Genomic DNA, 14,339 nt, shown 5'->3' with positions numbered 1-14,339 from the left:
GGGATTTCTCACCCTCACTTTCAGCTCTGAAGACAAAGATCCTGTGTTTCGTGACAACTTGGAATTTGTTGTCCTTGGTGGAGCGCACCACGTCAATGACAGAGAGGGGAACCAAACCTTTAGGATACGGCTCCTGCAAGAGACAAAGGGAGCTCAGTGTTGCCATTTCCCCAATCTAGTTATATCTTACGCTGATCTGGTTTTCCCTCCCCAGCCGGAAGGCAAAAAAACAAAACAAACCAGCTTGGCAACCGGGCTCTTGAAAATAAACAGATGGGTCAAAGGCTCATGCATGGGATGTTGGGGCCCTAAATGGATGGTTGTCTCACAATGACCCCTCCCACAGCCATATCTCCTCCACATGCACAGAAAGGCCCACCCTTCCTCAGCTGAGCCAGGACCTCCCATTGTCTTCTCCCTTTGGTCTCCCACTTGGGTCTCCCTGAGCACCCCCCCCAGCAAATGTGCAGCGTTTAGCAGCCAGAGTTTCTCTTCTTCTGGTCCCACCTTTTCATTGTTGAAATACATGAGACTTTTCCCGTCAAATCTGACAAAGCGTCGCTGGAAGACGTAGTTCCTGATGGGAATAAAAGGAGAGCAGGCTGAGTCCAGGACCCTTTATCAGGGGCACCTCTCTGCACTGCTAGAGCTTATGAAAGGCCTGACTCTGGTACCAGCAGGGCTCAGTCCTAGAACCTGGTTTAAGGCTTAGTGCAAAAAAGTTTCAGCTCTCGAGTAGAAAGCCTCTCAACTAAGGCTGAAGAGTAAAGGCTGTTTAATGGACTAATCATACACCTTTCAGTTGTTCAATAAATGTGCTTATTACCAAAACTTCAATATATGTGCCTTTCAGAGATAATCTGAACACCTAAAGCCATGTTGCTTGGAAACACATGTGACACCCCCCCCATGGTCATCTTCAACTGGGGGCAATTTGGAGTATAGAATCAGAGAAAGAGTAAGAACAACAACAATAAAAGCCTCAAATACCCCAAAACATGTTACGTTCCTAATTGGCACTTCATTAAAAATTGCCCTTGCTGATCGATCCACCAAAGACTAAGTCGATCTGTTTACTGATTAAATACTCTGCACATGTGCAGAGTGCATTTCCTTCACAGAGTGATGCAGCCTCCTCTCACACATCAGGGCTTAGAGAAGGACCTCCTGCCCTTCACTTCTGGGTGTGTATAAATCTCAGCATTTCTTCTTCCTGTCCAGGACCTTTCTCTTTACCAAAACAGAACTATCAGTTTTCCGGCAGAGATGTAATTATTGTTTTTGTGTTTGTAGTTACTTCAGCTTGCGTGATTTCTGATGCTTAAATTGTGTGCACTGCTCTAGGCAGTTTATTGGGAAAGAGGCAAATAAATGATTGCAAGTAAGCAAAGAGCCTGTTTTAACTTGGCGCATTTCCCTTGCCACTTACCCCTGTGGAGACAGCTTGTCCAGCCAGCCGTTGAGCACAGTGACCGAGCGCTCTGACAGCGAGGTATAGCTGGCATAGGGGGAGATGGTTAGGTCCTCTGAAGTCTCATCAGGATACAGGTGGTCAGAGAGTCTGAATGGGGAGCCTTTGGCCCACAGAGCCTCCACTGAAAAGTATCCCTCAGTCTCATTCTGGACAATGTGGACTGGCTGCATGGACTGGCTCTTTTCTTCTATCTTGGTATTTCTGTTCCTGAAAGAAAGATGTCAGACCTATTTCTTGAAGCATGGACAGCCCTTCAGCTATAGAACCGATTCAGTTCTCTCGCACAACAGCTGGTAGCAAGAAGGGCAATCCTGTTCCTTTCAAAATGCCCTTTAGAGGAACAATGAAGACAGAAGATCAGGAAACAGGAACACCAGCCCCTGCCAGTCCCATTCCTCTGTCCTGCTCTCCTCATTGAAATTGACAAGAGAGGGGGAGTTAGAGTACAGTTAGGGCTTATGCACACTTCCTTTGGTCCCACTGCTTCCCCCTGGGGAAAACCATTCTTTAGCACTCAACTGGAGCAAATGGAAATCAGATATTCTGCAGATTGCCATTTGTTCTGATTCAAAGGTAAAGAGCAAGTTTTCCCTGGGAAAGGAGTGGGGCAAGGGGAAAACCACTCAGACCCGTACCTAGAAAGTGCAGGTCAAGCAAAAAACTGCCCAGAGCCTTGCTTTCTAGGCACAGGACAAGCGGAAGTGTGGACAAGCCCTGAGTGATGGCCGGTCCTGTGAGTCCCTCTCTGCTTCACGTGAAAGACAGGCAACCACTAGTAGTGCAGAACCAGATCATCACCTGGTGAAAGCCCATGCCCGCAGTTACGCTGCACTGTCTAGTCTGGTGAACTTCTTTGCAGTCTGCACCAATGAGATGCCATCTTCGGAGATATTTCCCAGTGTGTCCCTGCCCCCCTTTCAGCTTATTTTTAACACTGGTAAAAAAGAGTTGAGAAGTAGGGAGAGAATAGTAGCTAAAACCACTTACACGGGCCTTTCTTCTCCCTGGTTTGGTGCACATTCTGGCAACTCTTCGTATTCCTGCCACTCAAGGGATCCTGCAGCCTGGAAGAAGATTCTCATAGAATGTTTAGGAGACAAAGGTAGTTCTTGTTTCCTTTCCTTTTCTTTGCCTGCTGAAAGACAAGCTCCAGAACTCTATGCCCTGTGTACAAATTGATGCACACCAAGCTGCCAGATTGGATCAGATCAAAAGATCAATCTAACCTAGTTTTAAGTTTCCAGCAGTGGCTACCCAGATGCCTTGAGAAAGCTCACAATCAGGGCAGGAAGGTATTGGCCACCTTTGGCTGTCTGTCGGGAGTGCTAAGCTGTGCCTCCAGCTATGCTAGACCTTATGTGCTTTTGGACATAAGCTCCATTATTACAGAACTTTGGGAGCCTCCAGAGAATGTCCTTCCAAGGGAAACCAAATGCTGGTTAAGTGCTGTGTGCCTGGGGCATCTCATTGCTCAGAAAAGTGGGGGTGAACATAGAAAGTGGGGTGCCATACTAGGCCTCTGGCATCTCCCTAACCACTTCTGAGGTGTAATGAGCAGCTGCTTTGATCGTGGCTGATGTTGTTGTGCTTGTTATTAATCATCTTCTAAGCCACCATCTCAAGGCAATTTACAAGTAGGATAATTAAAAACAGTTCAAAACAAAGCAGCAAATACATTTTAAACAAGACTGAAACCTTGCAGCCCATTTATCCAGCTGAAATAACCTGTGGGAACAAAAATGTATTCAATTGCTTCTCGAAAGTGCAGCTCATGGGTGCCTGTTGCATCACAGCAGGAATGCTGTTCCACAGGACAGAGGCAGCCACACTAAAAGCCCCGCTCGGAGTTAACGTGGAGCGGGCTTCTGAGATCTTTGGAACTTGCAGGAGAAACTCTCCTGTGATCGACTGGGTGTATAAGGGATAAGGTGGACTCTTGAATTAGCAGAACTGAGCCTGAGCAGGAATCAATGCAAAGCATTCTCATTGGCTTTCCCACTCCTTGCCCCTTACTCCATATTTGCATATCTCCTCACCTGCTCCTGGGTAGGCCACCATTGCCCAAACATGCTCTCGCAGTAGGGACTGATGGAGTCCTCAACAGGTCCTGTGGGGAAACAAAAGCTGAAATGTCAGGAGGGTTGAAGTGGCAGAAAGAAAAGCCCTCACTGGTCTCTTGTCTCTCAAGAGCGCCAAAACAGATGAGATACAAAAACGTGAAAATGCTTTTTTTAAAAAAAACGTTTTGAAAAATACGCCATCTAGTGTCACATTTGTATAATGCGCTTTACAACACACTTAAAATGTTTTTATTTGCAGCTGTATAGCCGAGTCCCCTGAATAAAAAGGGCCCTTCCCCCAATCTTAATCCACCCTCCAACTGCTATTTTTCTCACAATGCAAAACACACACATGTAGGAGCTTTGACAATGGGGATTTACATTCTTCCTTCTTCACCGCTGCTGTTCCAAACAAATTCAGAGCCCCTTGTGTCTTGTCTGTTTAGCATTTCTCAGGTGGGCTCTGAACTCCTAGGCTCCTGTGCCCATGAAGGGTAAACACAGCCAGTTCCCCTAGGAAGTGTGCATAGACCCTGTACAGCTTTCAGATTTAGGAGCATATGGAACCCAAACAAACATTTACTCTCACAGTGTCCATCCACCTCATTGGCTCCTGTGTCTGATGTGGTTCTAGCTCTTCCCATGTAGCAATAGCTAAACCTCCAAGGAACTATAGCTACGTGGACAAAGGATGCTGTTGTCGCTCTCACCTGATCTGTTATCAAGTCCCTGTGGAGGATGATCTAGGCAGAGCTGTCCCAAGGACCTGCAAGAATGGAGCAGAGATATAAACCCAGGAGGGATACCATGTTTCAGACCTCCACTTTGCTCACAGCCACTCCTGGATAATTCATCCTTTTCATCCTACCACCTAGCCAAGTAGCCAGGCATCATATTCAAAACTATCGCACCTGCCAACCACATCCACAGCAACATTCCCTCTACTCTACAGCCAGCCATGTAGTTTGTGGTTTTATTCGTTTATATCAGGGATGTGTCAACCATTTTGGCTCTATGTACCAGAACCTCATAAGGATTTGCCTCGCAGGACAAAAGTGACAGGGTGGGTGGGTCTGCCCATCAAGTGACATCACAAATGACATCTGGTGCTTTGAAGTCCCAGAGTCAGAACTTCAAAGCACCTTGAAGGCAGTAATGCAAGGCTAAAAGTTTTCACCTCCCTTTTAGGAGTGCATTGCTGATTGTGAGGTGCTTTGAATTCTAAAGCCCAGCCAAACTGAGTATGTTTGGGTGGGTAAGAGGGTCCTGCAGGGAGACCGCTCAACACACCCAACTCAGGCTGGATTGATCTCCATTCACACCAGCTAATTTGTGTGTGTGTGGGGGGGAGGTCTATCCTGCTTAGTGCTGGACAGCGCAGGGCTGCTTCAAAGAGCAGCACTGGGAGGATGAAAACACTTCTCTTTCCAAATACTGTTCTTTGAAGCACACGCAGCCAAAGCAACCAGTAATGGAAGCTGCTTTCCCGCCTTGAACAAGGCATGCTATTGCCATGCGTCTTCTGACAGGTGGGTGGTAGTGAGGCTTGCTCCGATGGAGGAACCATCGGGAGACCACCTCAAGCTCCCAATGTATGTATAATGCCAGGTGCAAGGTGGGGGTGGGAGAGCATAGCTTCTCCAAAATGTCCTAGGCCAGGCTTCCTCAACCTTGGCCCTCCAGATGTTTTGAGACTACAAATCCCATCATCCCTGACCACTGGTCCTGCTAGCTAGGGGTCATGGGAGTTGTACGCCAAAAACATCTGGAGGGCCGAGGTTGAGGAAGCCTATTCTAGAGGGTCAAATGGGGAAGTCTGGAGGCCAAGCTGGGGTCAGGGGTCAGGGGTTCCCCACCCCTGAATTTTATGCTGCTGTAATCAGACAAAGTGCTTAACACAATATATCAGTAATGTGTGTGTCCGTGTGTGCTCCATCTTTCAGAGCGCACTGCTCTCATACAGCAAATAACAATAACAATAACAATAATAATATTTTATTTATATCCTGCCCATTTGGCTAGGTTTTCCCAGTCACTCTGAGCAGCTCCCAACAGAATGTATATATATATATATATATATATATATATATATATATATATATATATATGCGCGATCAAACATTAAAAACTTCCCTAAACAGGGCTACCTTCAGCTGTCTTCTAAAAGTCAGATAGTTGTTTATTTCCTTGACATTTGATGGGAGGCCGTTCCACAGGGCAGGCACCTCTACTGAGAAGGTCTTCTGCCTGGTTCCCTGTAAGCTCACTTCTCTCAAGGAGAGAACCGCCAGAAGGCCCTCAGTGTCCAGGCAGAATGATGGGGGTGGAGAATCTCCTTCAGGTATACTGGGCCGAGGCCATTTAGGGCTTTCAAGGTCAGCACCAACACTTTGACTCCCAGCATGTTTCCGAGCACAATTTAATGTAGGTCTTTCAGGACTGGGATTATATGTTCTTGGCAGCCATTCCCAGTCACCAGTCTAGCTGCCGCATTCTGGATTTGTCATGGTCACTGTTAAGTTTGACCTCTTTCTCATTTTATGTATTAACTTTAAGACTTTGCCTGGAACTGGCTGACAGTGTAATAGGGTTTCATTTTAGATTTTTAGGAGTGAAGCTGTCCTCAAGAGTTAACACCACTGAACCAGGCCTGGCAACCACATTCATGAGAAGTGTGAAGCCCTGCAGTGTGAACTTAAAACTCTAAAACTCACTGCACCTCTTAAAGGACTCATTTGTAACATCCCCACCTGACCCTGATCCCTAGAGCTGCCCTGGCAAGCCTCAAACTGACTGTGGAGCAAAAGGTCAGTGTTTTTGTTTTCAGGATGCGAATTAGCCTGGGTTCCATGCCATCCTATCACCCAAGATGAGGGCTATATGGGACCAGCTTCCTTTGGCATACTAGGTAGTGCAGTTGTGGGACGCTGTTCCTCAGGAATGCACAAATGCATTCTCAGAGCCATGAAAAGGCCTTTGTTCCAGCCCACATACTCCCTAGCCTTGTGCATCACTTAAGGCAGGCTGGCTGGCTGGCTGCAAGGTCCAGCAGGGATCCAGTCACCAACTCCAAAGGACCGGGCTGCAGAACTAATTATCTGCAACTGCCACAACCAAATGACCCCACTCCTATTTTACCTGAGGCCTTTCTGCTGGTTTCCTGAAAGAGTACTGCTAGGAAAGGCATAGATACTCACTTGGCATTCTCCATGGTCACAGTCCCATTTTGCTTGACCAGGTCAGAAGGCTGACTCCTCACAGTTTCCTTCGCCTCCATGCTTTTCACTGGCAAGGGCCCAGTGACACCTGACACAGACTCTTTCTGCTCCTCTGGGGAGGCTGACTTGGTGAGGGCAGAAGGAAGCAGCCTCGACTCCGTTGGACTGACAGTGTCCTCAGGCTGGCTCTTGAAGGTGGATGAGGAGGTGAGTTCATGCACACTCCTGACCTCCCCACTCATGCCGCTCTCAGGAGCAAAACACTGCAGAGCATATTCCAAGTGGCCCTCCCTTGGTCTACTCTGAGGTGGCAAGGTGACCCCTTGGACTTTGTCTCCTGGCCCTGCCTGGTGCTTTGGACTGAACTCAAGCCTCTCGGCATCCGTGGTACTTTCCCCTGGATCAAATCCCTCCAGAATAATAAACGTTCTTGGAGGTTGTTCAGAGCAAGACGTGGGATTGCAGACAGACGCAGGTGTTTGTGCCAATGAGACTTTCTCTGGCTTGGCTGCTTGGTGCGCACGAGGAAACAACGTCCTGGGTTTGGGCACTGGCTTGGTCACAGGAGCCGTTGGTTCCTTGTTCAACCGTGGATGCTGACTATGGTCTTCAGAGTCAAGATCAGCCCCAAGGCTGGGAATAGTTTCCACCAAGACTTCTTTCTTTGAGCCCACTTCATTCTTCTCTGTTGCGTTAGTCCCATCCAGAGAATCCACACACTTGCCAGACCTGTGACGAGCATCTCCTGCCATGTGCCCACTTCTGTCCCTCACAAGCAGTCGAGTTTGTTGCACTAAATTCAGAATCCTTTTGCGGTGCCCAGTAGCGGTGATGCCAAGCTTCTGCAGGTCCTCCTTACTGAGAGAGATCACATCTTTCACGGAGCCATATCCATGTTTCTTGAAGGTATCCCAGTATCTCTCCAGATGGATGAGGGCCAGCCAGTCTGCAATGTCAGAGTCCACAGAGCACTGGTGGTGCATGTCCCCTTGGCAAGGGAGGAAAGAGCTTTTTTCAGCCTACCACCTGGGGGAAAGGAAAGAAAGCAATTAAAAACCTGGCACAGGAAGGCAGCAGAACATCTCTCCTGGAACTGGGAGGAATGGAGAAGAGCTAAGTGTATGGGAATCCTTGGCTTGCCTCATGAACCCCCATCCTTGTGTCCAATTTGTGCAGATAAAAAGGCTCAGGAGTTCATATACCTTGAGATTAATTCAGCAGCATAAAATTGTCCTTCCTGTAGCCTGGCTTCCTTAGTGCTCATACCTTTCATGCTAAAAGTTCGCGTAGACAAAAGTTCCCACTTTCTCAGGAAGATGGGGCTGACAGACTTCTGTCACACAAAACTTGGCTCTGCACAGAGTCCTGACATTGGGCTGATATGCAGTCTCTGCGGGTCCTGAGAAGTCAGGCCTAGCTTCCTCTTGTGCTGTCTCTGTGAGAGTGCCAGCAGGGCATTCAGAACCCTGTCCTCTGTGCAGGAAGATGCAGGCCCATCCCAGAGTGAAACAACTGGATTGTGGCTGGAGTGAGATTCTGCCGGGGTGACCAATATGGGGAGGGGTTTGTGACTGGAAAGGCACTGCTGTAATCTGCCTGACTGCTGGCTGAGGGCATGAGAGAGGTCACCAAACTGTGAGTCACACACAGCAAGGACCTCCTTCTCACAGCCCGTCTGCCAGCAACTAAGACAGCATCCAGCCTGCTAGGCAGACTCAGGATGGGAGGGTCCCCCCCACTGTTTTGCAGAAGCCCTTCCTGCTATCGGCTCAGAAATCTCTCTGGTTTCTCCAAATAGATGGAGACCAATGACTTTCCTTTGCGCGTGCTGGTCTTTACAAAAATTCAGTCTAAACCTGGAACCGGCAAGTCTCACTCCTGGGCAATCTGCACTCCTGATTAATCATCGTTCTTGCAAAATGAATTAAAATAATATATTTCTTACTTATTTCCCTGACTCCCAAGTCTTGTGTTCATTTGATTTCCCTTAGTTGTTTAATTCAGTTTCACATCATGGTGCTTTGTAGAAGGTGGAATATGGGAACTTTGCCATGGCTGGTATTTTGAATTGATTTTGTTATGTAAGCCTTTTTTCAGAAACCATATACAGTATATTAACATGTAGTTAGGCATTGTAGTATAAATGAATTTTGTTCTGTATTCTTTGTTTTATAGAATATATATAATAATGTTATGTTACTAAGCAAATTTAATAAAACGATTTATTCTGGAAGGGCAGATGCCTCAGACCTCAAGATGCACCAAGGGGGGATCCTAACCAGTCAGATCCTAACCAAATGTTACATGCAAAGGGGTGCAACAAAAGCACAACAGCTGCTTTCCCTTAGGAGGGAAGCTGTGGGAAGAGAAGATTTGGAATGGAGAAGTGGCAGAAGCAGGGGGGGTGGGATGCTTATTTCTCCACGCACATTTTTTTCTGCACAAAACCACCCCCAGCTGCTCCCCCGGGTCCCATATTCATTTCTAAAATGATATATGCTGCTATTATACCAGGTTTTTCATCCCCACCCTCATCCCAAACCTTTGAGACAGCATCTCCAAACATGCTTCAAACACTGCAAAAGGCAAAGTGGCTTGTGGTGTGTGCTCTCTCTCTCTCTGTGTTATATTGCTGTCAGGATTGGAGGTGGTATACCTCTGAAAACCAGTTTCAGGAGACCATGAGCAGGAGAGTTTTGTTGCATGCACTTCCTGCATGTGGGCCTCCCCATAGGCACCAGGACATTGTGAGGACAGAATCCTGGACTATATAGGCCTTTAGTTTGATCTAATGACAGAGAGAAAGAGATGTGGAGCAGAGATATGGTGGGTAGAAAAGAGTTAAATGCCATCTCCCTCCCACCCTTGGCTTCTCAACTCCAAATCCCACTTGAAAACCTGCATTTATTTTGGAAAAGCAGCCATCAGACATTTGTGCAGATGCATGCAGCTGTATGTAGTTCTACCCCAATTTAGAAACTTTTTAAAAAGTTTGGGCCAATTCACAAAGGGTAGGTCTGTCAACTGTGATTAGCTATCATGTCTAAATGGAACCTTCAAGTTCAGAAACAGTGTACCCTTGAATGCCAGCTACTGGGGGGCGACAGTGGGGTGGTGGGCAAACAGGGTCTATGTCACCATGCCTTGTTTGTGAGCTTCCTGGAGGATTCTGACTGCCCACTGTTGGAAACAGAATGCTGGATTATTTGGATCTAATCAAGCAAGAGAATCCCTATGTTCTAAAAACAGGGATGGTCTTTTTTTCAGCATTAAAAAAACCAACATACTGAATTTACTCATGTATTCTCATTCCTAAATTAGGTGCCCAATAGCAAATGCTTTCTGGGCACTGTACAAAAGTCTTGGAATAGGAAAGATTCCCAACAGTCCATCAAGACGTGCTTAATTTACAAAGAAAGGATGCAAAATTGTGATCTGTATCTAATCTGCATTAAATGATCCCAGGTATGCTCTTTTGCTTAAGAAACACAAATGTCTTACTGAACGAGACCACGTTCTACTTTGTAAGAACGGCAGCAGCTGCTGGAGGGACCACAGTCTGTCTCCTGCTCACAGCCATTCTCAGGGATGTGGCCATATCACTTGGTTGGGTGCAAATCACTTCGTGTTCAAGAAATAAAGAAAATGGTTATTGAAAAGAATTAACCAGAACTCGTATTTCTCCCCAACATTATGTATATCAAAAATACTTGGCCTGTATACCTGGCACTTCCCTTTCAAGGAGCTTCTCTTCCATTACGCTGCTGTGAAATGTCTTGTGCCTCTGGGAGGCTGCGGGTGATGGGGGCTGAGCTGCTTGCTTAGAGCTACCCAGCACATTCATGGTACGTTCAAGATCTGAAGCTGGGAGCTTCTGCTAGTCTCTTAGCCATGGCTGTGTATCGGCTCCACAATGCGCCTTTGGAAGCTCTCCTGACTCACTCCCATCCCCAGTTAGGAAAGTTTTCGCAACTGCTACAGAAACTGGAATTAGTCTGATACTACTCTGGATTAAACTACTGTAATTCCGGCAATGGCTTACCTGTTCTCACCCCCCTCTTCACTCATCGTGGGTGCAGCGGCTGGTGCCACAGGAGGCTATAAGGTATCCTTAGGAGTCTTGCTTGTAAAGCATCGCAGGCTGAATGTTTTTTCCGTGAATCTAGCTGCTGCACATTACACCACTTTGCGCTCGCTGAGCCTCCCCCCCCCCCAGTTGTCCCATTTCCTCCCATTGTTCAGTGCAGGCTTCCTTCCTGTTGCTCTCTCCAACCCGCCCCCAAACAGGAATTACTTCAGCCATGCACTAGGAGTGCATATTTGTGCATAGGCCAATGGCACTGTGCATGCAGGTAGCTTGTTCATTCTACTTGGCATGAAATGTGTCCGTGTACTTCTCCAGATATCAAAGTCCTGAGGTGGTCAACCTGTGTCTGAGCTGAACTGCTTCATATTGTGTGCATGCATCATGCGGGTGAGGTGGGGGTCTCAACTGATCAAATGTTTCTTTTTGTATAAATTAAATTCCCTGCACATAGAAAACTGGATGACAGGTATTAAATTTACGGCATGTAATGCCCTAAGAGAGAATATAATGAAAATGATTTATAGGTGGTACATGACACCAGTCAAGCTTGCAAAAATCTATCATTTGCCTGATAACAAATGTTGGAAATGTAAAGAGACTGAAGGTACATTCTTTCACCTTTGGTGGACATGCCCAAAGATCAAGACCTTCTGGGAAATGATCTATAATGAAATTAAAAAGGTATTTAAGTATACCTTTCTGAAGAAACCAGAGGCCTTCCTCTTGGGCATGGTCGGCCAATTGGTGCCAAAGAAGGATAGAACTTTCTTTATGTATGCTACAACAGCAGCAAGAATACTCATCGCAAAATATTGGAAGACACAAGATCTACCTACCCGGGAAGATTGGCAGATGAAGGTGATGGATTTTATGGAAATGGCGGAAATGACCGGCAGAATCCGAGACCAGGGAGAAGAGTTGGTGGAAGAAGATTGGAAGAAATTTAAAGACTATTTACAGAAACATAGTAAAATTAAGGAAGTTTAGAAGGAGGCTGGAATGAAGTTATGTGACTTTTGCATAAGTATTATAAAGGATTTATGTTAAACAGACTGTTGATGGAAAGCAGGAAAGGTAAAATTACACTATCTTAAGACTAATTAATGGATAAAAATTTGGGAAAGATGGAAAGGATTTGCTGAAATAGCTAATTGAAGCAGAATACAAAAAAGGGAGGTGTGAGGAGGTCAAAGAAACAAGTTAATGAAAGTCATGTTATAGAAGGTTTATTCTATTTTTGTGTATTTTTCTTTGTTTGATTGTTTGATTTTTTGTTTTTTGTGATGTCTTTGTTGTCATTTCTTGTGTTATACTTTTAAAACTTTAATAAATATTATTAAAAAAGAAAAAAGAAAACTGGATGTCAGAGAGGAGGATATTAGCCATTGTTGTTGTCAGCATCCATCTGCCTTGATGAGACAGTGGAGTGTGCCTCCAGAGGTGAAGTCCAACCACTGCATTAGCAGCAGTGAAGTGGACTGCCCAGTTGACAAGACCACACTTTTGGCCTTGCTGATGTGGTCCAAAGGAAAGCAGACCAAGACATTTGGTACCAGCTTGGCTGTAGGAGTTGCCAGATGGAGGCATCCAAGATGCCATCCAGCTGTCTTAGGGACTCCACTCCAGATTTGTGTATGGTTTAGCCTTTTCTTCTTCCAAATATGTCCTGCAAGGCAGCTGAGGTTTGGGATCAGGGGTTTCCCTCTCCTAGATGGGCTACCTTGATGGGCTCCATCTGCCCTTCACTTCCCTCTAGGGCAGGCATGTCCAAAGTCCGTTTTGGGGGCCTAATCCGGCCTGCCGGTTGATTTAATCCGGCCCCTGTGGCAGTTTATTTCCTGGGGTAAAATCCCAAAAAACCCTCAACAACTTCAATTGTGGTTGGCTCTTTGGTCGGCCCTCAAAGCCCTTCACTTCATCAAATCTGGCCCTCTTTGAAAAAAGTTTGGACACCACTGCCTACGGAAAATGCAGAAACCACCTTCTGGATCATTGGACTCATTCTTGGTCCCACCCACTCAATCCGCTGGAGCCTGTCTTTGCATGCAGGGGAAGTCCTTCACTTACGGAGAGTTTGAGTTTTCGGCTACCCTCACCTGGTTTAACCAGCCAGCATATACAGTGGTACCTCGGGTTACATATGCTTCAGGTTACAGATGCTTCAGGTTACAGACTCTGCTAACCCAGAAATAGTACCTTGGGTTAAGAACTTTGCTTTAGGTTGAGAACAGAAATCGTGCGGTGGCAGTGGGAGGCCCCATTAGATAAAGTGGTACCTCAGGTTAAGAACAGTTTCAGGTTAAGAACGGACCTCCAGAATGAATTAGGTTCTTAACCCGAGGTACCACTGTAGCACAAAAAACCATCAATAAAAAGTACAAAAAACATTGACTTAAAAAGTACATGCTTTGTATGGAGAAAGTATTTGATCATGTAAGTCCACCTGCAATTTGCTGCAGTGGAGCCAAGACACAGGTTTACGACCTTAGTAAGAACTGTGCCTGATCCTTCACACCAGGTATTATGCAGGTGTACTGTCATGTGAGTCCGCACACACCATTGCGTGCAAGTCTGTATATAAGGAAATGAGAGAAAGCAGGGTTTGCCACAGTCAAAAGGCAAAAGGTTTGAGTCCTCTCAAACATAACTAAGTCTAAACAAAGATGACAGGAAAAGCTGAGTGTCCAGTTGTTCCAAGGAGTAAGGAGGAGGAGACAACATGGTGCACCCGAGTGAGGGGGCTGGGGAATCCAGGGAGCAGCAGGGTCTCAAGCCATCACAATCCGCACTGTATTCATTCCGCACTTTACTTAAATCAAAACTCTGCAGCCAGCATATATACTATTCTATTAACAAAAAGTTTTTAATCAGCCAGCTGATTTACAACTAAGCTGGTGAATGTGTACACACACTGCTGCATACGGATTCACTGCTAACAGTTGGCTTCCTTGGAAATACTGAGGGCTCGCTCCCTGGAAACTGCCTTTAGCGGCCTCAGGTAATCTAAATCCAGCAGTCAGCCAGAAAAAACGTGTGAAGTAGTATTGAAATAACATTGGTCCCCGTCCCCCCCACGCTTACCGCTTTGGCTAAAAGAAAAGTTAGCGTCTCCCTGTGGGGCGGGGAGTGACTGCCGGAAACCCTGCACAGCCGCTGCCAGCCAGTGTGGGCAGCGCTGGGCGAGATGGGCCAGTGGCGCAGCGCCGCTTCCGAAGTCCCCGTGTCCGCACCAGGAGATGAAGCTCGCGCCCCGCGCCGGGTCAGGGCTGGCCGGGAGCCAAGGCTCCCTCCCTCGGTGGCGCCCGCCTGCTTTGAGCCGCGACTCCCCCGCCCCTGCAGGCCCGTCGCCGGCAGGATCGCCCTCTCCGCGCAGCGCAGCAGCGGCGCCTCCGCCTGCCTCCTCGGGGCTGCGCAACTCGCGGGCCGGACGGAAGCCTCCCCGGCCCTGCTCTGGCCCCGCGAACCTCCGCCTTCGCTGCCCTGGTGGCCGGAGAAGCCGG

The 14,339-nt window shown here is 47.0% G+C and overlaps 1 protein-coding gene across 7 annotated transcripts in view; it reads right to left on the bottom strand.

The window, feature by feature from the left end:
- The window catches only part of ARAP3 (ArfGAP with RhoGAP domain, ankyrin repeat and PH domain 3), a 39,905-nt gene extending 25,940 nt beyond the window's left edge, over positions 1 to 13,965 (bottom strand). For 4 of the 7 annotated variants that reach the window (XR_008331641.1, XM_053397334.1, XM_053397337.1 and 1 more), the window contains exons 1-8: positions 10,795 to 10,929; positions 6,732 to 7,778; positions 4,245 to 4,300; positions 3,511 to 3,581; positions 2,462 to 2,538; positions 1,430 to 1,681; positions 508 to 577; positions 13 to 133 (exon numbers count right to left, since the gene is read on the bottom strand). Coding sequence is in view for 6 of the 7 variants with exons in the window: in XM_053397334.1 (XP_053253309.1) it covers positions 13 to 133; positions 508 to 577; positions 1,430 to 1,681; positions 2,462 to 2,538; positions 3,511 to 3,581; positions 4,245 to 4,300; positions 6,732 to 7,735 (1,651 nt within the window). In the remaining variant the exon portion in view is untranslated. Of the gene's footprint in view, positions 1 to 12; positions 134 to 507; positions 578 to 1,429; positions 1,682 to 2,461; positions 2,610 to 3,510; positions 3,582 to 4,244; positions 4,301 to 6,731; positions 7,779 to 7,954; positions 8,039 to 10,794; positions 10,930 to 13,920 lie in introns of those variants that run through there. The other 3 variants (XM_053397336.1, XM_053397335.1, XM_053397338.1) reach the window with 3 other exon arrangements.
- Between the last annotated feature and the right edge of the window lie 374 nt (positions 13,966 to 14,339).

Source organism: Podarcis raffonei, chromosome 7 (genome assembly GCF_027172205.1).
Source record: "Podarcis raffonei isolate rPodRaf1 chromosome 7, rPodRaf1.pri, whole genome shotgun sequence".
Taxonomy (NCBI): Eukaryota; Metazoa; Chordata; class Lepidosauria; order Squamata; family Lacertidae; genus Podarcis; species Podarcis raffonei.
Note: the sequence above shows the minus strand (reverse complement) of the source record. Positions and strands in the feature narration are given on the sequence as shown.